Below are 22,853 nucleotides of genomic sequence, written 5' to 3' on the forward strand. Positions count from 1 at the left end.
AATAAATCATTTATGATTTATCTCTTAATTGAAAGAGAAACTAAATGCTTACTGAACTTAAATGATATAATCACTATTAAGAGGGAGAACAAAAATTCTTATTTAAGCATCTTTATGTGATTTGGATTATTATTATTTCGATTTTTATTTAGTTTATTTTTGAGGACCAACTTTTATTTGTTGATCAACAAACAAATGAAATGCCATTAACTAGAGTGATATTAGCCCCAAAAACATTCAAGTGACTTATTTTTCAATTTTGAAACAACACTTAATAAATCAAAAGTTAAAATACATAAACAAAAAAATATTGTTCAAAGTATTAAATTTCATCGTAAGTCAACATAATCTAAAGTTTATTTTAAAAAATACAAAAAGTAATATAAACTTAATATGCTAACAATTCGGTTTGATTCAATTCAATGTTGAACATAAGATCTGAAAATCAATTCAAACTGAATAAAAGGACAACTTTTATGTTCTCAGTTTATTCAGTATTCAATTTGTTGAATTACTTTGACGATTTGAAACAGTTTGACGATTTAAATATCTTCGATTTGGCACCAGTGGGCTCTAAAAATTGAAAGGTTTTTATACAAATTGTAAGGTAGCATTATGTATTTATACATTTCATCATTGGTTTACAGATTGATGTGATGTGAACACATCTCAATTCCCTTATTTCCCTCTTTTCCCAGCAACATACACTTCCAACTCTCTATCATCAGCCCCGAAAGCCTCAACTACATATGCCTGCAATTCAGAAAAAAGAAAAATTGTATGAGCTTAAGTAATCCCAAGCATATAATTTAGTATAGGAAACATGAATATATTTATAGGCCGAAATACTCACAATCTAATATACAAAATTGGTCCTCAAAAGTTATTGCAAGTACAAGGAGACTTTTTTTATACACAATTGTCAGCATTAATCAGCAGGAATTTCCAGAATGATACAAATAATTTGCATACCAATCAATCATTAACTGAAAGACTGGTATGCAATTCCAATCTCCAAGACCATTTCCAAGACAAAGTGACCCTAGAGAAACAACAATGATAAAAAAGGGGTTAATAAAATAAAATGAATAAATAATACATATACTGATAATATGAAAGTCTTTCACACTGTAACTGACTTAAAAAGTCATATCTAAGATGATTTTTAGTTATTTGACATTGTAAAAACTTTTACACTAACAATGCATATTAAGCTCAAATAAAAATAAAATCATATATGCACTAACAATGCTATTATCTAATCACAAACCGCTATGCACATGATACTATATTTTTATAATAATTATCTTAAAAGTCATATTAATAAAGATTTCTTATTAATGACAGCGTAATTTTTTTTACAGTTATATTACATACCTATTAAGCTCCAAATAAAATATCATGTAAAATCAAATTACGTTTACATAAACTCATTCTTAGTAAAACATCATCAGTTACCTTCATGCCTCCATTTTGGGATCGGGAACATAAGAAAAGGTCCCCGTGAGATAACTCAATAAAATCAACATTTATTAGGCAATTGAGCAAATGTTCCTGCATTGGGGCTACACCCCACAATCATCATCTTCTTGAAGACAGAAAAGGCTCGATCTTTGTTTCCTGACTTACTATGCCCACGGATGAGAGCATTATAAGTGAAGACATTTGGTTCAAGACCCATAAATTGCAGTTCCTCGAACATCTTTCCGGCTTGGTCCACCATTCCAGCATTTCCAAAATGAAGAATCAATGCATTGTAAGTATAAAGTTCAGGAGAAATTCCCCTATTCTTCATTTCACTAAAAAGAGAAAGAGCTTCCTCCAACCTACGTGATTTTCCGAGGCCATTGATCATAAGATTGTAAGAAACAGTATCAGGATCGAGGCCAGTTAACTTTAGTTCCTCAAAGTAGTGCACAGCATCATCAACTCTACCAGTCATGAACAGACATTCTACAAGAATGGTATAAGACTTCAAGTCTGGCCTTATCCCTTCTTTAATCATCCTTTTGAACAAATCACAAGCAATATTGACGTTGCCTGCTTTCCCAAATCCATTGATGAGAATATTATAAATAGCACAATTGGGCTTGCATTGATAGTCTGGCATCTCCTCAAAAATCTTCATTGCTTCCTCTGATCTTCCAGCCTTTAAAAGGCCGCCTATAAGAGGGCCGTATGTACAAGGAGTGGGAGAGAAATCACCACTTATGATTTCATAATATAAATCTAATGCCTTGTTTATGCTATTAGATTTCACAAGGGCCGAGATGATAATATTATGGGTTATAATATTGGGCTTGCATCCCCTACAAAGCATCTCATTGTACAGTTCAAAAAGTTCATCAATCCTCTTAGATTTGCCATGAGCATCAAGCAACAAGTTGTAGGTAAAAATATTTGGACAACAACCTGCATTCTTCATCTCAACGAAAAGTTTCAAAGCTGCTTCAGTGATATTACATCCAAGAAGCCCATCCATCAAGCAGTTATATGATTCTGGGGTTGGGTGAGTTCCCAAACTTTTGGTGAATTTATCAAACAATTTTTTAGCATCTAAAGCCTTCTTCTGCTTACACAGGACTCTAATAAGAGGTAATATCAAATTATCATCCTGGCAAATAGAATTGCATACCAATCCTTCAGCAAATGAAATGGCCTCTTCTATTTCTGCTTCAATCAAAATACATTCCATTAATTCTCCCCAGACTTGATTGCTTGTCTGTAAACCTGACTGATGTACAAATTCCATGACAATCTTGATCGCATCCTCAACCCTTCCATCCTTTACAACACCAGGAAGGAGGGTGTACAAAGTTACATGATCAGGGGAGAGAAATTTCTTCATTTGATGGTAAAACCAGAATGCATAACCAGCTCTACCTTCTTTAATCAAGCCATAGATGATAGTGTTATACGTCAGAACATCAGGACTACAGTTCATAATTGTCATTCTACAGAACATTTTCAAGGCCAAATCAACTGCATCATTCTTGCAAAGACAATCGAGGAGTGCGTTAAAAGTCACCGTGTTTGGAGGGCATCCAGACTCTTTCATACTCCCAAACAAATCAAGGGCCTTTAAGAGTTTTCCCTCTTTCCCTAAACCAGTAATTAAAATGTTGTATGTCACAACTGTAGGAGCTAGCTTCAAATCCTTCAGTCTCCCAAACATTTGCCATGCCTCATCAACTCGGCCAGCCTTGTAAAGTGTGTCAATTAAAGAATTAACTACAATTATATCTGGTTCACACCCTTCGCTTAACATCTCAGTCAAAAGTTTTGTGGCTTTGTCTATTTGCCCTGCTTTGCTGTAGCACTTCATCATCATGTTATAGGTTACTGAGTCCGGTGAAAGCCCACAATTGTGAATATCATTGAATATATCTTTTGCTTCTCTGATCCTACCCATTTCAGCAAGACTATATAAAGATGCATTACATGCTGCTATACTTGGCATAATGCCTCTCTTTTTCATCTTTTCAAAGGTGTCAAGAGCTTTTTCAGGATCCCCCAACTTTCCATAATAGTCAATGAAAAGAACGTATGAATAAGCAGTAGGTGCAACACCCAAAGATTCCATATTATTGAAAAGCTCTAATGCCTCATCTAATCTTCTCAAGTTCAAAAGTCCAGAGATCAACGTGTTGTAAGTATGGAGATTTGGAACAATTCCTCTCACTCTCATCACATCTAACATATCAAATGCCTGATCAACTTTTCCAGATTTGCATAAAGCCTCAACTAGTATAGTGTAGGTAACCACGTCAGGAGCATAACCATCAGCCTCCATCTCACTCCAGAATCTTTTCACTGTTTCCAAGTCACCGTAGTTACCAAACTTGCTCATTAAAGTAATGTAAGTTACCAGATCTGGTTTGTGACTGCTAGCTCTCATCTTTGTATATAATTCCTTGGCCTTATCTAGTTTCCCTGCAGCACAAAGCGCATCAATTAGAACTGTATAAGTGACAACATCAGGCCCACATCCTTCATCCTCCATTGTCTTTAAAATCCCATATGCATCATCAATTCTCCCCGCCCTCCCAAGCACTCTAATGCATATGGTATATGTGTAGATATTTGGCCTCAAGCCCAAAGTTTCCATCTCTTCCAATAAATCCATAATGGTTCCAGTGTCCCTTCTCCTCCCCAATGCTACCATCAATGCTGAGTAGGTCTTCATGCTAGGCTTCAACCCTTCCGAGATCATTCTTTTGTAAACCTTCAAAGCCTCTTTACAAAAGCCAGGTTGGAGCAGGAAATAAATCAATCCATTATATGAATATGCATTCAAGACAAACCCAGCTTGCCTCATCTTTCCAAGTGCAAATGGTGCTTGTCGAATCCCACCTTTAATCGAAAGAGCCTTAAAAATAGTCAGGTATGTATTTGGATTCCGGTTAATTACTTGCTTCTGCATCAAATCAAAGACAAAAGCCATATCCTCAACCCTCCCATGAACCCTCAAGAACTCAAGCATGTAATTGCATGTTTCAGGGGTATGCACAATATTGGGCAACTGGGAAACCATCTTAAAGTACGAAAGAGCAGAATTTGGATCCGAAATAGACTTGAGAGCGCCAATAACTTCTTCAGAAGACACACTACTTTTGCTCTTACCATTCACCACAACTACCTCATGGGCACATCTGGTCTCAAACACACGAAGACCCAATTGTCTCTTTCCATGTTTCTTCCAAATTACCGAAGACCCATTTGGAAAAGATTTCATTTTGACAAATGGGGTCTCTCCAAAGAACCCATTATTGCTCATAACATAAACATTGGTGCCACTAAAAGCACAACAAGAGGACAAACTGCTACTACATATGGTTGAAGAACAGAGCACTAAGACAGCCATGGAAACGCAAAAATCTAATAATAATCAACGAAAGGAGAGACTGAAATTCAGAACAAGCACATTGAAGATTAGATGATAGCTAACCAAAACTGTATGAACCTGTCACCGGAATCAGGTATGCAAAGTGAGCAGAGCAGAGCAGATAGCAATCGTTAATCAGAGACACAGCCAAAGCGCATAATTAGCTCTGCTGTTCGTAAGTATTCCATCAAATTTCAGTTTTGGATATTTTTGCCACCAAAATATCAGCATGTTCCGGGTAAGGTTTACCTTTGTGATTGTGAAGGTGACAGGTGAGGATAGAAATATCAGTGAAACTTTATATATCAGATAAAATGTCTGTGTTTATTAGATAAATGCTAATCACCACATTAAAATGTTTTCCAAAGTGAGTGAACCACTGGTTCCGCCCCAGGGATGATGAGGCTGTCTTTTTTTTTTTTTTTTTAAGCAATGAGGTGTTAGTATCTACAAAGTTATAAATTCTAACTTTATTGTTCCTTTAAAAAAATATTTAAAAATGATTTTTTTATTAATGGTTTTTTAAAAGGCAAACTCTGAATCTCAATAATTTAATTGATTAACTTTGCTATTTTTTTTAGTAAACTATGCTAATTAAATGATATTAATCAAGTTGCATGTACTAGTTTTACCTTTAGTCTCTAAAGTAGTGTTTTAATTGTACAATTTTGATCCTTGAGCCACATTAGTATTTGGCTCACAAAACCTTATGAATATTGATTAAATTTGGTTTTGATTGTTCTCTACTTTTATTTTTTTTAAGAAATGATTTTTCTCTACTGTTTGCACAACAAATGATAATGATGACTGGGTTATCAATGCCAGCTACGCTTAGGAATTTTTTTTATTGAACCGAATTCCTTTTACGTGGTATTTGGATGAAAAATTTTAGAATTACAAAAAAAGTTAAACTTTAAGAATTTCAATTGAAATTCCTTCAATTTTTTTTAATTTCTTGATTGAATATTATTTTTATTTTTAAAATTTCTTATTTTGATAAAATAACAAAATTTATTCATTTTTAAATTTTATATTTGAATAAAACAATTAAGTTTATTTCATTTATAAAATACCTTATTTGAAATTAGATAATTTTTTCATAATTACTTTATTTTGAAATGGAAGACAAAGTGTACAAGCTTAAGAAGACATTGTATGGCCTAAAGCAAGCTTCCATGGAATAAAAGAATTGACACATTTCTAATTAATAGTGGATTCAAGAAATGTTCAGTTGAATATGATGTTTATGTGAAGAAGGAGACAAGTGTGATTTTAATTTTTGTTTATAGGTAGATGATCTACGAACAATAGATAGTGGTTTAAAGGGTATTGAGTTCTTTAAGACACAAGTGATACAAGAATTTGAGATAACAGATATTGATACTCTAGCTTATTTCCTTTGTTAGAATTTGTAACTACCTTTAAGGAATTCTACTTCACCAGCACAAGTATGCTACTGCTATATTGAAAAGATTAGATTTAGTATGGTATATTGCAATCTTGCAAATACTACAGAAGGAGTGAATCCAATCATGTATAAGCAACTAGTTGACTCCTATATCTAACCTCTCCTTTGCGGTTGGTTTAATTAGTAGGTTCATGAATAATCCAAAGAAGTCTCATCTAACGACTGCCAAAAGAATTTTGAGGTATGCGAAGGAAACATTAAAATTGGTGTTTTGTTTCCTAAGAAGATAGACCGCAGAAGCATTATAAGATACTTATTCAAGTTTCTAGGTACTCCAATATATCTTATTTTATGTTTTAATTATATAATTTATCTCTTAAATATATTTTAAATTTTAATTTAATTTTTTAATTATTAAAAATTTTAATTTCATCTTTTAATTTTTAAATCGATCTCTTAACAATTCTTTTTATACTGATTTTTAAACAATCAATTAAAGAAAACATAATAGTTTACATGATCAATAAAAAGAAGTATCATTTTTTGTTAGATAATTAACAAATGTGACAAATTGAGTATAGTTGTTTTATGTTAAAGAATCCACATAAATCAAATTAAAAATTAAAATATAATTAAACAATAATTATATAATCAAGGTTTTTTTATTTTATAAAATTATTTTATATTATAATAATAATTTAATATTTTGCCTATTTTTTTTTTTTGCAATGCTTATTTTTATTATTATTTTGGATTTTTCTTTTACTGCTACTATTTTAGATTTTAAACCTTATTATATTGTTATCATAATAAAAAATTTATTTTTCTTAAGATTATAGTATTAATTTCGCGGTTTGAGGTTAAAAGACGAACTAAGGAGTGGCTGCTGGGCGAACCCAACCAGTCTCTGTATTCTTCCACTCTTTTGTAATTGTGGCTGTGGTATCCCTTTCTCTCCAACCTCTGAATTTGAAAATGGTGAAAGGAAGTGAGAGCGGTGCAGTTCCCGAACCGGTTATGGATTCAGTCAACACCACTCTCTCCAACCTTCAACAACTCCGAACGCACTTTAACGAGTTTTTGTCTCTCTCCGACCCTCAAACCCTCTCCCAAATGCCCCCTCTTCAACGGGCTCATTCCCTCTTCATCCTCGCCAAAGTCACATCTACCCTTCTTGCATGTAATCTCAAAAACGCATCTGTTTTTGTAATCACTGTTTTAATTTTGAGTTTGAGTTTCGCCTTACTTACCCTTTTGTTCTTTCATTCTCTTCAGTGAACCTAAGGTGTACCGGGGTCCACCCAGATGATCATCCCATCAAATCAGAGCTTGTGAGTGTCTGATAATTCTACTTTTCTAACCTTAATAATCTCTAAAAGTGTTTGATTTTCGTGTTCCCAGGATAGGGTAAGCTTGTACGAGGACAAACTGGAACGTTTGCTTGATTTGAGTAAAGGTACAGGCTTCCTTCTTTTCTCAAAATGTTTTTATGTTTTTTTATACTAATTATAAGATGTTTTTCATAAAATTGTTTGTTCTTTTTTATAGACCCTTTTCTAATTTCTAATTTCAAATGTATTAATTATTTTTTCCGTACATATCCTTATATAATTATTTTCTCTCCAAACATTATTGAGAAACAATTAAGTGGTTTGAGAGATAAGAAAATGGTAATTTTAGAATGATAGTATAAATAATTGATAAATTTAATGTGATTAACTAAATTAATTACTTTTCTTAAATGGCTTGAATTAGTTGAAAGTGTCTTATAATTACGGATAAAGGAAGTACATTTGTTGAATGCTCGTGTTAAAAATTGAACATGATGGGTATTAGGAAATGTGTTTTTAAGTTTGAATTATCTGCATTGAAGTGTTTTTTCGTTTTGTTTGTGAAGCTCCATTGCGACCTTCTACTACCTTGAATTATCAGGCAGCTACACGCTTCATAGAACACTCTCTGCCTGACCTAACAACAGGTGAGTGGTGAATTATTTTATGAACAAAACTTGGGTGCGGTTATTTAGGTGTTTTTGGTGTTGTTCTCCAATTAGAATTAGAGTTTCACCTTGGTAATTTGCATAATAAAGGTTTATGTTAAAGATGGTATAGGTTAACGATGTGAAATTCCAATTCTGATTAGAAAATAACACTAAAAGTACCTAAGGAATTGTATCTTAGTTTTGTCCTTATTTTATTCCTTTCAAGGGTCATCTATTGTGTCTCTTCCAATTTTATCTCGTGTATATAAAGAGAAGTGGTTTATTTTGTGCAGAGCAGAGGGAAAATATGAGGAACATTAGTAGAGGGGAGAGACCAAAGACAAACCGTCTGGGTCAAGCAGGTCAAAAGAGGAAGTATCAATCGTCCGAAAAACCATCTGTTCAAGCGGCTGCCAAGGAGTTTCTTCAGAAAGCAGCCCGGGAGCTTCTGGGTGATAACAGTGGCGGTATTAAGGGACCGTTACAAGTTGACATTTTGGATAATGATGATGATGAACTGCCTTTGCCCTGATTTTCCTGAAATTTGGTAGAGTTTCTCATGATGTTCTTGTTTACTTTGAGTTTAATATCCCAACTCCCATGATATATGTCTTTTGCTATAGTAACTGTGGTGCGGATGTGATCTATAATTTAGGAATTTTCTCTTATCTGCATTAGAATGAAATTTGAAAAAGAAAAAAAAAACATTTTAGGAATTTTCTCTTATCTGAATTTGACTACTTTTACAGCGAACTTTTATTTAATTATTAAATAGTTGACACTGAATATTTGTCTTTCAAGATCGATCTGATTTTCAACATGTGCTGCCTATCTGTTTAGTGTAACCGTAAGTTGTCATCAGTAAGCCTTTTTAATTTAATAAAAGAATTGGTAATATCAATTTCAAAATTCTTGCCATTCAGAGAGTTGTTGGATAACTTATTAGTTGTAATACATGTAAATCGTGATTGAATTTAACTGTTGACTGTATGGTATTGCACATGAAACGTGTGCAATTTTCATTTTAGAAATTGAATTCATTGTGTCATACCATTACCAGCTCAGCTTGCACTGTAGGAGCTTAGTACTTATGGTCATCTACAATGGAAAAACATGGCGGCTAGATGATCATACTGCCTCTTAATGTAAAACCAACTATTGTCAAAGAATAATTCTATTCCCACAAATATCTCACAACATCTTTTACAACAAGGAGGATATAAAAAAGAAGTGTGGGTTAAGATGGGTGATGTGATGGAGAGAGACACAAAAAAATCAGCTGTGAATAACTGTCATGGGGAAGTGTTGTGGGAATAGCATCATTACTCTGACATACTAGTAAGTTGCTGGCTTTTCAACAACATGTGATAGTGATAGTGATAGTGATGCAATAGTGCCGTCGTGGTGTGGACTGTGGAGTGGCCCTAGCCGCTACAATGTTACAGCCACTTTCCCTTTGGATATAGTGTGGATCATGGTAGCATAGCACTGCACCATTAAGATTCCAAAAAATCCCTCCTTAGAGCTTAGGGTTTCTCTGGGGCGTATTTTAGGGATTCTTTGACCTGCTGCCGCCTGCGAAAAAACCCCTAGGGCTTTTTCTGTGAATATTTTAGGGATTTTTCTCTAAACTCCCTTATCTAAATTTCTTCTCTCTCCAGCGATGAGACCTGCTGCCTACATGTCTTCAGCTCCCGACAAGACCTGCGCCCTCTTAAATGTCATAGCTTTTGAGTAATTTATATAATTTTTGAGAATTTATATGTATACAGTATATATTATATAAGCTGTATAAAAAGTTTCAGAATAGCGGTCATCCCACTATAGCGTTTTAGGGGTTGGCTGCTATGTGTCATTGTCTGGGATTGAAAACATTGGTAATTTGAAAAGTTGCTAACTTCCACTTCAGTGAACATAAACAAAGTTTGAGACTAGAAAATACAAGGTGAAAAGAATGATACTTTTGCCTTTTCCTTCAATAATGGTTTTTCCAATCTGAACATTGAAGAGAGTGGATTGCTATCTTTATGTGTTGCTTAGTGACACAGTAGGGAATGAATACAATAAATTATGTTAAAGTGAACAAAAATTAATTGGCATACAAGTTGTGAGCTGGACCTTTTGTTTATATTTTGTGGCATGACAGACATATTGTTGACTCAGAAATATAAATGGATAAAAATAGCTGAGATAGAGTACTCGTCTTATGGGCAGAGCACCAATTAAAAGTTTGAAGTAAAGAGAATAAAACATAGTGTCAACTATGAAACCTATTTTCTGTCCATCAGTCTGGTTACCCAAATGGAGTCACATACCTCTTTACTGCTGATGGAAGCATATTTTGGTGTCATGTTGCTAGAACTTAACCATTGAAGCTTGATTTTCCATGATCATTTTCCTCATAAATTGAATCATGTTTTGCTGGACTTCCAACCAAGAAATTTTATCTATCTCCAGCAACCCATCTAGCAGCTTTTTTTTTTACTTCTCTCTTGCTCTCATTCTCAGTTTTTGCTTTTACTTTTTTGTTTTCTGCAGTTTTCTCTTGTAATCTTTTCCTCATTGTTCTCACCAATCTCTGTTTTTTTAAATTTGTTTCCTCTGTTTTTGTCTCTCTACTCCAAGTTCTTTTTTTTTTCTCTTGTTCTCTTTGTTTCATTTGTTTATTTTTGTTCATCAATCTCCCAAAACCCCAACTCAATCAGTCTTTTTTTCTCCATCTCTTTGTTTAGCCATGGGGCATCCTTTGTTACTATTTACTTGGATGTTTGCTCAAGAGCCTAAGACCTATAACTTTTTATTGTTAATTATGAACATCTCAAGATTTTTGAGTATCTTTTAAATGTTTTTAACATTTGTGTATTTAGTATGAATTATATAAACTGTATAAAATTTTTCAAAATGGCAGTCATCATCCCACTATGCAGTATACCACTATACTGTTTTGGGGTTAGTTGCTACATGCCACTATTCGGGATTAATATATGACTGAAGATGGAATGTTTCTTTGGCTTTATATACAAAGACACTTCATCCTCTAGCCTGTTTTGAATTAAATCGAGTCAATCAGTCACTTTTAAGTTCTCCATTCCTCCTTGTTGGAAACGGTATTTTAGGTGGCATTTAAAGTCTAGGATACATATATGATTGTTCAGATTCATGCATCAATTAGAAAATTATATTTACTGCTCTTTATTACTCTCAAATGTAATTTTCTCTTAAATCAGTATAAATATGGCCTGCTGAGTGCTTTTTCACTCGAGTATTTCATCAAAATATTCAATCTTCAACTATCAGAGCAGGTTTGATCCCACTCTGCTTTCTCTCTTCCGGTCATGTTTCTAGCACCATCCACTGCTCTGTTCAGACTGGCAAGACAAAACCCTAAATTTTTTGAGGCAGAAACCTCCACACATGCCACTGCAAATCAGTGGCCCTTTCAAGTGCGTGAAAACCATGTACCTGACAGGGCCGCTGATTTGTGGCAGCGCATGACAGACATCTTGAGAAAATCTCTAAGGGGTCCACAAATTCACTATATTTGTTCTAAGCTTGGAGCATTTAATTTATGTGTTCTAGCTTGAGGGAAAGTGTTTGAAATGGGTTGTATAATTGGTATTTAAGCTCTAGCATACATGGTTGTTCATATCCAGGTATCAGTTAAGGAATTATATTTACTGCTCTTTATTTTTCTTAAATATAATTGTCTTTTGAATCAATATAAATATATCTAGCCTGCTGAGTGCTTTTTCACTCGAGCAATCCATTAAAACATTCAGTCGCCAACTCTCCTGTTGGAGCTCATTCTGTGGTAGACTACATATAAATATATTAGTTTCTTATTAGGAAATGGAAAGTTTGAACATAATTGATTTAGGGTTAGGGTTAGCGTTTAGACTAAAAAGTTTGAACCTAATTTGTGACTTATGTGTTATCTACATCTTAATTTGATCATAGGGCTTTTAATGCAAAAATCAATAAGTGAATCTGCTGCTAAGGGAAGTTTTTTGCAATTCATCCATTCAGCCGCTCTTCTCTAGGTGATAAATAACAACTCATTGGGAAAATTGAAATTAAAGAGAAATTTACACGTTACTTGCCGTAGATTTCCAGGGAAGTTTATCTGTATAATTTTTAAATAATGTGAAAATATCTCTGACTCTTTCTTCATTGTGATCATGGGATGCATGCCTAAAGTGGATTGGCCTTTTGGGGAAAAGCTTGAACAAGTTGGTTTGTGCTCCTAATATAATATTGGATGAAATCAATTTAATATAATTTGTAGGCTTTCCTTGTATGCTCATAAATCTGCTCAAACGGAAGAGAATCCAAGTGAAAGCCAGGAACCTGAGATTCCACTCTTAGACCGCAACATGAAAGTCTGAGATTTTATTGTTCATTCCTTTTATCTGTCTGAGATTTTATTCTTTTGGAATTTTATTTTCAGCGTGCGTGAACAAGATGGAGCTGTGTCCATAGAAGGGAATATCACCATAGCATTATTGCTTTGCCATGCTTTTGGGGATGGCTTCTATTCTTTTCTTGGCGACACAAAAACTCAATACTGTTTTATCCATTTTAGTTGGCAACTGGATGCCTTAAAGATGCTGACATGTTTTTCTAGTATCCAAAATTTCAGTTTTGCTTAACAGCTATCCGGTTAATATCGAAGTTTTCAATCGAGAAATGCTTGTGATTAACTATGTTTTTATTTTTTTGTTTTAAGTTTTGATTTGCAGTTCAACAATGTATATGGCTCAATTAATCCCGAGACTTTTTTTCTAAAGTAAGAATAAGAAGATTGTTAAGTTTATAAGTATAGGGTATATTTGGATAAATTTTTCTAAAAGTACTTTTAGGAAAAGAAAATAAGAAAAAAAAATTGAAATGAATTTTTCATGAGGTAAAATCAAGGTTAAATTATAATTTTGATATTTCTAATTTTTTTAAAAATTCATGATTTTGGTTCCTTGATTTTTAAGTGTAATATTTGGTTTTCTTAGTTTATAAATTGATGATTTTGGTCGGTCTGGTAGATTATTATTAATAATTATGATTATTAGATATATTAAATTAATTATAAATAAAATAAAATTTATTAATCATTAAAAATTAATAAAAGACAATTAATCCTAATGTGATGTTGCAGTTGGTGGAGTCGTGTGCGACAAAGGAGGTGAGAGTTGGATCATATAGCATTGTGGAGAATTAAGATTAATAATTTTTTATTAATTTTTTTTGTAATTAATGATTTTACTTGATTTATAATTAATTTAATAACTCAATTAATTAGAATTATTTGTTAATAATCTAATAGAAAGATTAAAATCATTGATTTATAAAACTAAGAAATTAAAATTGTACAATTAAAATTCATAGGGAATTACATTTATAATTTACCCTAAAATAAACATTGTATGATAAGTTCTTTCATGTAACTTTTTTAGAAGATGGTTTTAACTTATGCTTAAGTTAGTTTTACTTTTTAAGAAAAAAAATAATTTTCTTATCTGATAAATGTTTCTGAATAAGTTTTATTAAACTCTTACAGTATCTTCAATGAGAGTTGCTTACAAAGTTCTTAAACTTAAGAATCAATTCTTTATGGTGATAATTGTTGGGGTAATTGTGAAACGATTACAGGGACCTATTTAAGTTCTTAAGAATTGCACCTACGGTAGGTTTCTACTAAAAGTTTATGAAACAAATTTAAGTACAAGTTTTATTTGACTACTCAATTTTATTTATGAAATAAAATCCTTATTTTTTCAAAATGAATGTCTTCAAATTCGTGAAGCATGATAGTGAATCGATTTTTTTTTAAAATACAACATTTTTTTAATAAAAAGGGGTTTTGAATGTAGGAATTTAAATTTTAACATATTCAGTACTTTTTTAGGGGGAAAACACAATAAAATCTTAAACAAAACACAATAAGACTACTATTTTCCCTTATCTTCTTGATGCTGTTGAAAACCCAGAGAGAGATAACTCGTTACTCTAACTCACTTTCTAATGGCAGAATGATTCCGTTGGGAAAAGTGCTGCTGTCTATCAATTAATTAATTAGACGAAGTTATAAAAAGAAATGTAGAAGAAAAAAGAGCTGAATAATTCATTTTACTCATCTTAGATTTTTTCACTCGTTGAAAAAAACTTATGAGCAGCCTTTTTAACAAGGCAATTGTGGATGTTATTTTCGTTTTTTTAGCTCCGAAAATGAAAAGGAAGGGGCTTTCTCATACTTTGATTTATATATTTTTTTTGAAAAAATATTATATATTCACTACAAAAAGAATAAGGTCCACAAATCATGAGAACTTCACCATGAGATGGGGGTAACTCTCATTCACATGAGAAAACCCACATACAAACCTAATAATAGACCCCCCAAAACGCAAAGGTGAGTCTCATTTACTTGAGAAAAACCACATACATGGCCAAAACTCCAAGAGCAGTGAGTAGGCCAACTTGAAACGTTGTGGCACTGCTAGTAGGAGCTACAGCGGGACCCTCAAAGTGGAACTCTGTTGGAGAAGGTGCTGGAGAAATAATGTGCCTTGGAGACATAACCACCACAATCAACTTTTGTCCCTTCTCACAGTGCCCCTTTGCTCCACTTATGAAGTAGAATGGACCAGCATGCTCTAGCTTCACCTTTGTGTTTCCATCATTGTACTCTTTGATGGGCTTGGATGTGCTGCAATTGGCATAATCTTCCCTTGTTACTTCCAACACTGAGTCCTTCCCATTCTCATATTTCCACACTGCCAAATAAAGAAAGGTGTTACTGATCAAAGATAATAACAAAATGTGTTACTACTTATTAGTCCTTACATTTTTTTAAACATAACTTTGGTTCTCTTATTTTGTAAGATCAGTAAATTTCGTCTTTCTATATTGCAAGAAAGGACAATTTTTGCCAATTATAAAGATACCTTGAACAACATCATATTATAAAAGGATTAAGATTTAAATTTAACCAAAAATTCAAGTAAACAACACATTTAAAAAAGGTTGTTAAGTTTTGGAATTGAAATTGGGAAGTTACCAAGATGATCGCCGACTCTGAAACGAGACCTTTCAGCCCATTGATTGAGGGAATCTGATTCAGAAGATGGAATCTTCCAAGCATCTATTTTGCCTCCAACCAATAGTTCCTTAGCTGCGGAGAATCCAAAGAGAAAGAAAAGGAGCAAAAGAGAAGTTCTTGAGCAAGCAGCCATGGCTACTTTTCTTGGTGTGTGAAAGCTTTTACCTTTCTTGCACACAGAAAGAAGCACAAAATGGTGGGTGGGTTTGCATTACTGGGGTGTTTGGAGTGTTGTATTTATGGTGTGATGAAGAAGAGAAACTAGCCGTTAAGACTCAGAAGACAGCACAGCATGTGGGGGCGGCTACTGAATGTTCTGGATACTGGTGTGGTGGACCCTGTGTCATTTGTAACGGCTAAAACAACGGTAAAAAAAAAAAAAAAAAACCTTGTATTAATGGACGATGATAAATGGAACTTGGAATGCACTCAATCCTGAAACTGACACTGCAAGAGACAAATGCAAAGTTGCAAACTCAAAAGAAACCGTCCACTATGTCAATTTAATCTAAAAAATGGAAAGTGTTGAAGTGGTTCCTTTTGTTTTCACCATAAATGTTATCTGTAAAGATTTTTAACATTAAATAATTTGGGTTAGAAAATTTGTGTTTGGGAAGTGTAAAATGGAAAGGGTAAAACACCACACACTCTGTTGAAAATGAAATGGTCCACCCCCTCCCCCCCTTTTTTTTATCATAGATATTATTTGCAAAGATTTTTCACATTAGACAAGTTTAGGTTACGAAATGTGTTTGAATCACCATTTGATCAGGGAGAGGATATGTATTTTCTTTTCTCCACCCATCAAGTTGGCTCATGTAAAGTAATATTTCTAGTCAAAATACTATTTCTAAGTAGGAAATGATGTTAAACATGCAGTGAAAAATGAGATTAGGATAGAATAAACAAGCTCTAAGTATGTATTTATTTTAGGGAGTTTACATTTTTCAATGCTCATCGATTTCCCATTCAACATACTAAAAAAAAATATGAATATGTGCTTCTAATATCGAATTCACTTATTCTGCACTTTTACATATATAAAAAATAAATATATAATTATATAGTTAAGAGATATTTTGATTTTTTTTATTGAGTTGTGTAATTGCTATTTATATTTTTTGTTTTAATAATTTTTATAATTAATCTTATTTTTAAAGTATTATTAGTGTCATGTTAATTTAAAAACTGCATTAAAAAACAGAAGCATATTCTATTTAATTCAAACAAGTAATGAGTTTGAATTTATATCTATGTACATAGATATCAAAAATACCTTATCACCCTAGCAAGTACCAAATCTTACTAACTGTCATCATGAATTCCTTTTTTTTTGTACGTTTGTTATATCCTAATAAAAAATAGAAAGCTTCGGATGTAAGTTGAGTTCAAAAAATAATTAACCACTTATATTTAATATAATAGCTTAATTATTTATTCATCACATTAAGAAATTCTTATACTATAATTAAAAATTGATCTTTACACATCGAGGAAGGATTATTCTCATGATTTTCGGTCATGAGAAGAATACTTGTTTCTAGAAGAAAAAAAATATTACACTTAAAAATATATACAGGATTCTTGTGTCTCGTTATTTATTTTATTTGCATTTTAAAATAAATACTTATTTTATAAAAGTCAATTAACACAATTCTGTGTACTTCTATATAGACATTCCATTATAATTTTATTTCAAGATAAAAATGATACTATCTTAAGAATTTAGAAAATTGTTTCTTAGGTGATTAGGACACAAGCAAAAAAAAATATAATTGAAAATAATTGATTTTTTATTTCGCTGAATTTCGGAGAATGAGAACTCTCTCCTGCCATTATAACAATCTTGATCCAGATTTGATTTCTTGGTAACACTAAGTTGCCGAGTGTGGGAGAGTAATTCATAGTAAGCACTCCCAAGAAGAATAGGATAAGATTTAGATAGGGATACTGGAACGGGTTCTAATAATTTCATCATCACATGTTCACTTTCATTCCTCAAACATAGCTTCAACGTTTATGAAATTTGATTTGTATTGAGATAACGGCTCTAATAATATAACATCTTCCAGAGGAAACGACTGAATTGGCAGAGTAGAACCAACCTAAAATCTCCGTATTCAAACGAGAATCCTACTTCAACAAAGACAATTAAAATAAAATGATACTGAAACAAAAGAATAAACTGTCGTCACGGTTCAAAATTGTATAGAATAGGTTACATTTGAACATGCTAGTACCTTAATATCAAAATCCTTACACAAACTTTCTTCAACCTTTAAGAAGTATATAGTAGATTGGCCCAAATCGCTGACTGCTATATCTAATCAATTTTGACCGAGGAGTAGATGAGCCTAGTGAACCAAAAGCATGCATAAAATCCAATGGTACCGGTTACCACAAAAAATGCATAAGACGCTATAAGCATGTACCCAAAGTAAAATATCGCAGATACCAACTTTGTGATTTCAAGCTTGGTGAAGAAGTAGAAAGTTGCATAAAGAAAGAGGTACAGTGCAGAGGAACCAGAGGTAAGGTACGACCGCCACCACCACAAGTAATCCTCACTGCACAGCTGGAAGTAGCAGAGCACAACGGTTATTTCAGCACAAGTGACAATGAGGATGATGAAGACCAAAAAGAGGAATCCGAAGATGTAGTAAAACTGATTCAACCAGATTGAGGTGAGGATGAAGAAAAGCTCAATGAAAACAGCTCCAAATGGGAGTATTCCACCAATCAGAACTGAGAACACTGGGTTCATGTACCATGCCTGCTCCGGGATCTGTCTTGGGATCTTGTTCGTTTTCACAGGATTCTCAATTGCAGGCTTCTTGAATCCAACATAGCTACCCACAAAAACAAGTGGAACCGAGATCCCAAACCATAAAAAGATCAGAGCAAACATTGTGCCAAATGGCACAGCTCCTGATGATTTTTGGCCCCATATGAGAGCATTTAAAACAAAGAAAATGGCAGAGACAACTGCAGGGAACATGGTTGCAGTCCTGAGGGCAACTCTTTTCCACTCCGACCCTTTGAACATTTTGTACAAGCGAGTTGATGAGTACCCAGCAAAGATTCCCATGAAAACCCAAAGCAAGAGCATGGCTGTCATCAGCCCACCTCGGTTTGAAGGAGAAAGGAACCCAAGGACAGCAAATATCATGGTTACAAGTATCATGCCAAAAAACTGAACACCAGTTCCAACATAAACACACAGCAAATCTGAGTTGTTGGGGGGCCTAAATACATCACCATGGACAAGCTTCCAACCAGTCTCCTCTTGGGCTTCTTCTTGGGTCTCAAGCTCATTGTACTTTGCAATGTCACGGTACAGTGTCCTCAGCATAATCATTGCCACCATGCCAGAAAGGAAGAGAACAATCATTAATGAGTTAACAATAGAGAACCAGTGGATTTGATCATCATTCATTAGCAAATAAGCATCCCATCTTGAAGCCCACTTCACGTCACTCTCCTGAAGGTACCAGACAAAGGCAAAATAGCAGATAATAAGAAATACAGCCCATAATCACATTTTATCATAACAACAAAAAAAAAAGATGAGGATGTTAGTTCTCTGATACAAAAAAAATATATAAACATGCCCATTAGTGCAGGAGGATTTTTAATGTTTTATCTCATCTCCCTAGCCATAAACCAGGTTCTCTGCTCAAACCATATGCCTTAACTTCTTGGCTCATATGCCAATAACCATTCCAAAGTATGAAGTACAATTTATCATCTCCATAAACTCACCTGGAATTCAACATCATATGTGAAGATAATTTCCTTGCCCTCTTCAACCTCTTGGGGACTGTTGGAGTTGACAACTGTGTGCTTAGCATGAGGGTCACAGGTTGTCAAACGAGTCGTTCTTACATCAAATTTACCTTCGTATTCATGTTTAACACTGCAGATCAACATTCAGATTTGAAAAATCACTACTAAATATCACAAAAAGATGAACCAATTAAAAGGGTAACCCAATGCATGAGATTCCTACAATTTGTGGAAAATTCAATGGAATAAATTAATATGACAAAACAAAAATAATGACCTGAATGGCGTAACCTCAAAGCCCACAATTCTAGCAGATTCAGTTAGCATGTCTTTATGGTACTTGACAGTAAATGCCAAATGGTTGTAAATAAAATATTTCTCCTCCTTGCTCTGCGTATTCAGACAAAATAAGCAAAAATACTAATTGGCATTCATAACAATAGCCATAGTGCTATACAATAAAGACCATACCCCACTATACTGCCCTTTGAGTCCAACAAGGAAACCAAGCTGATAGACAGTTGAATCCTGATCAGTCCGTTTCAAGGGAAAAACTAGAGGAAGGTTATCTAGGATCCTGTGCATGAAAGGTAGAGCTATTATAAGATACAAGCCTACCATGATTGTACTAGAATACTGTTGAAAATGATAGATCAATTATTGGCATAACATACATGTTCACCCGATACTCATCACTGATCTTCTCTTTGAACTCCTTAGCAGTTTTAGCATCAAGTTTAAGATTACACAGAATATTGCACATTTGTGGCTCGCGCATTTTAAACTGCAAAATATCACTGAGTCAGAAATCAGTTCATAACCATGACAAAATTAAGGGAACTCAAAAGTTTAAAAAGAATGGAATAAAAAGCTTGGAAACAAAATAACCAGTTAACCACTCACATAGTTAATTAAGTCAATAAATTATCACTCATTAACTAATATTTGAACATGGTTAGCAAATTCAGCAGTTAATTGTTCCTAAACTGAAAATATATCATCAAGAATTCCTTTCTTGTCATTGCCACAAAAATTAAACTGACAAGAGTAAACAAGTAAGACTGACCACATAGAGAGAATTCTCAATGCGGTCACCACGAAGTACTTCCCCAAGATTTTCTGCACTATCCTGTATTTTTGATGGGGCACAGTAGGGAAGTGAATAATATGAATATGGAAGCTGGGTCTTTGTTGATGTTAATTTATTTACTTTCACTTGCAATTGATCTCCCTGCAGCAAAGAAATAAGTAAAAAGTCAGTTAAGGACTTACGAAGTAGATCCATAATGAATTCAGAATATTCCTCATTTTGTCCAGCTTACAAGCAGGACAAAAAGACAGGCACAGACAATTCTTTAGAAGGGGATGCACAACAGTAGTCAAATAGATTTTTCCATCGTTTATAAGTGTCATTGTAGTTGCTACTTGCTAACAAGATTGCAAACTGATAGTATGCAAGAATTTCAACTGCGCAAAATAATCTGATGACATATCCTTTATAATTAGAAACAACTAACAGTTCATATACTAGAAAGACAGAAGAAAAAATCCAAGAGACAAAAGTTAGTATTTTTTTTTTCTTTTCTGTAAAGCTTTAACCAACTACATCAATTTCTCAATACAAATAAGTGCAATAAAAGGTACTGCAGCTACACACACCTCTACAAAGGAGTCCAATTCTCTAACATTTTTTAAAGTTTCCACATAAATATACATCAACAACTATTTCTAGTTAGCTCTAGGGAATTAAAGCATCCATCATAAGATTGATTCATCCATAAAAATAAACAATGCAATGTTAACCAAACTGCAACCGATAAAAGGCAAAACAAGTAATATAAATCAAAAGTTTGACTTCGCAATCTCTCAGGAAGCAATAGATACACAAACAGAAATAAACAAACAACAAAATACGAAAAAGGCATCAACTCTTTCGGCCTCACGAAGTGAACGTTTCTTCGTCGAAGAGATCTAATAAAACTAAAACTCAACATTCCATATAACCCACCATTTCCAGCTCCTCTATCGAGTTTAAACAAAGTAGAAACAACTTAATAATGAAAAAAGAAACCTAGTATCGATCCATTCCAATCCAACTCAGATCTCACTTCTTCAGATTCAAACACGGATCGAGAAACGAGAAAATAATCAATGAACGTGTTAGGGTGAAATTCAAGGGTTATACCTTCAGGAAGTCCTGTGGAGCGACGCCGGGGAGGTAGAAGCAGTGAGCGCCATGGATGAGAAGCAGAAGAGCCGCAGAGAACGCTACGAGAGATCTCCAAAACGCCATGGCGTTCGAGATCCAGATCCAGAAGGTCTTTTTTCACGCGCCTCGAGTTTCGAAGAAGCGTAGTCGCGGCGACCACAGAGAGAAGAGGACTCGGTGCTTGATTTTTCTCCGGTTATTACAATTTGGTACAGTTACTGCCTTCTGTTTATGTATCACCCAAAGCGTTTTGATTTTTTTTGGGACTCGAGGGCATAATGGGAATTAGGAAGGAATTAATTAAGCTGGCTTCTTCATTTATACGTAAAGACTACAAATCAGATCTGAGAAATTGCAAGAAAATTAATGACTTAATAATTGTTTGACAGTCAGATCATTCATGTCTGATGTCTCCTTAACTTTTATAATGACTATTGAGATTTGAATTTTCAATTGCAGTATAATTTTCTAAAATTTCATTATCTGAGACCGTGTTTGGTTTCATGTTTTTGTTTATTAAATTTGAGTTTTAATTTTATCAAACATGTGTATATTTGGATTAAAGTAAAGAGGCAAGCATCAAAAGATTAAAGTAAAGAGATGTCAAAAATGCTTTTATTTTTGAAATAATATTTTTTTATTTTATACATTAAAATTTATTTTATTGTTGTAGTGTATCTAATAAAAAAATTATTTAAAATTATTTCTCTGACGTGAGAGCAATCATACTAACACATGACTATTTGAAGATTTTTCATATCAAGTAGCGAGTAGCACGGAAAATACCTTCAGTAACTTCTGCAAAGACATGAATTTATTTTCTCCAAAGACAATTCCAAACATTGAAATCACCCATTTATTCAAAATCAATTTCATAAATGTTTATCTAAATATGCACTAACTTGATTTTAATGGATTTTTATTTTTCCTTCGGGATGTAACGGCGAGCAATGTGGTGAATAATTTTAATGCGACTTTTTTTAAAAAAAATGCGACTTGGTTGTGTTATAATTTTGATATCAAAATTAAGTATGTGAATAATGACGAGATCATTCAGTAAAAAAAATAATGACGAGATCATTCAGTAAAAAAAATAAAATAATGACGAGATCATTAGAATCAAACGGAAGAAAAAAAAAGGGGGGAGGGGATTAGTTTGATTTCTTCTTAAGCAGAACAGAAGGATGACATGATTAAATGAAATTACTTTCTTAAAGTGGATCGTTAACTTAAAGTAGTATTATATACTTATCGTCAAGTTTTAAAAATGCTCGAGTGCTGAGGGTGGATTGTCACTTTTGAAAATGAAGTTTTACATCTAAAATTTTGATGAGTTTAATGATCGGTCTGGTAAAATAATTTTATATTATATCAAATTATAAATTATAAATTATAAATCATTATTAATATCACTTTTAATTTAGTTATCATAAAAAGTCAATAATTTGATGATAGTTTAAAAAATATTTTACACCCCGTGTATATTTTATT

At 33.3% G+C, this 22,853-nt stretch overlaps 4 protein-coding genes across 4 annotated transcripts; 1 reads left to right on the top strand and 3 right to left on the bottom strand.

The window, feature by feature from the left end:
- Nucleotides 1–515: 515 nt before the first annotated feature.
- LOC114414909 (pentatricopeptide repeat-containing protein At4g31850, chloroplastic-like) lies at nt 516–5,189 on the bottom strand. Its single transcript, XM_028379360.1, has 3 exons — nt 1,459–5,189; nt 854–1,042; nt 516–753 (listed from the first exon to the last, which is right to left on the bottom strand). Exon 1 carries the CDS (start codon nt 4,862–4,864, stop codon nt 1,523–1,525), a length of 3,342 nt encoding a protein of 1,113 aa, XP_028235161.1. The 5' UTR covers nt 4,865–5,189; the 3' UTR covers nt 516–753; nt 854–1,042; nt 1,459–1,522.
- Nucleotides 5,190–7,151: 1,962 nt separating this feature from the next.
- Nucleotides 7,152–13,039, top strand: LOC114414910 (nuclear nucleic acid-binding protein C1D). The gene is made up of 6 exons (XM_028379361.1): nt 7,152–7,473; nt 7,569–7,624; nt 7,695–7,749; nt 8,191–8,271; nt 8,568–8,821; nt 12,722–13,039. The coding sequence occupies exons 1-5, from the start codon at nt 7,269–7,271 to the stop codon at nt 8,804–8,806; spliced, it is 636 nt and encodes a 211-aa protein (XP_028235162.1). The 5' UTR covers nt 7,152–7,268; the 3' UTR covers nt 8,807–8,821; nt 12,722–13,039.
- A 1,455-nt stretch (nt 13,040–14,494) lies between these two features.
- Nucleotides 14,495–15,593, bottom strand: LOC114414911 (early nodulin-like protein 1). Its single transcript, XM_028379362.1, has 2 exons — nt 15,326–15,593; nt 14,495–15,041 (listed from the first exon to the last, which is right to left on the bottom strand). Exons 1-2 carry the CDS (start codon nt 15,498–15,500, stop codon nt 14,689–14,691), a joined length of 528 nt encoding a protein of 175 aa, XP_028235163.1. The 5' UTR covers nt 15,501–15,593; the 3' UTR covers nt 14,495–14,688.
- A 1,860-nt stretch (nt 15,594–17,453) lies between these two features.
- Nucleotides 17,454–21,628, bottom strand: LOC114414912 (transmembrane 9 superfamily member 8-like). The gene is made up of 7 exons (XM_028379363.1): nt 21,339–21,628; nt 20,220–20,384; nt 19,828–19,937; nt 19,625–19,730; nt 19,431–19,543; nt 19,130–19,283; nt 17,454–18,848 (listed from the first exon to the last, which is right to left on the bottom strand). Exons 1-7 carry the CDS (start codon nt 21,444–21,446, stop codon nt 17,691–17,693), a joined length of 1,914 nt encoding a protein of 637 aa, XP_028235164.1. The 5' UTR covers nt 21,447–21,628; the 3' UTR covers nt 17,454–17,690.
- Between the last annotated feature and the right edge of the window lie 1,225 nt (nt 21,629–22,853).

Source organism: Glycine soja, chromosome 6 (genome assembly GCF_004193775.1).
Source record: "Glycine soja cultivar W05 chromosome 6, ASM419377v2, whole genome shotgun sequence".
NCBI lineage: Eukaryota > Viridiplantae > Streptophyta > Magnoliopsida > Fabales > Fabaceae > Glycine > Glycine soja.

Excerpts from the sequence above, each read along its gene's own strand:
- LOC114414909 (XM_028379360.1), bottom strand. The coding sequence starts at position 4,864 with ATGGCTGTCTTAGTGCTCTGTTCTTCAACCATATGTAGTAGCAGTTTG.
- LOC114414910 (XM_028379361.1), top strand. The coding sequence starts at position 7,269 with ATGGTGAAAGGAAGTGAGAGCGGTGCAGTTCCCGAACCGGTTATGGAT. Across the intron at positions 7,474-7,568 it reads CACATCTACCCTTCTTGCAT|TGAACCTAAGGTGTACCGGG; the intron begins GTAATCTCAAAA and ends CATTCTCTTCAG. Across the intron at positions 7,750-8,190 it reads TTTGCTTGATTTGAGTAAAG|CTCCATTGCGACCTTCTACT; the intron begins GTACAGGCTTCC and ends TTGTTTGTGAAG.
- LOC114414911 (XM_028379362.1), bottom strand. The coding sequence starts at position 15,500 with ATGGCTGCTTGCTCAAGAACTTCTCTTTTGCTCCTTTTCTTTCTCTTT. Across the intron at positions 15,042-15,325 it reads CAGAGTCGGCGATCATCTTG|TGTGGAAATATGAGAATGGG; the intron begins GTAACTTCCCAA and ends TTTATTTGGCAG.
- LOC114414912 (XM_028379363.1), bottom strand. The coding sequence starts at position 21,446 with ATGGCGTTTTGGAGATCTCTCGTAGCGTTCTCTGCGGCTCTTCTGCTT. Across the intron at positions 19,938-20,219 it reads TTGAGAATTCTCTCTATGTG|TTTAAAATGCGCGAGCCACA; the intron begins GTCAGTCTTACT and ends GATATTTTGCAG. Across the intron at positions 18,849-19,129 it reads CATATGATGTTGAATTCCAG|GAGAGTGACGTGAAGTGGGC; the intron begins GTGAGTTTATGG and ends TGGTACCTTCAG.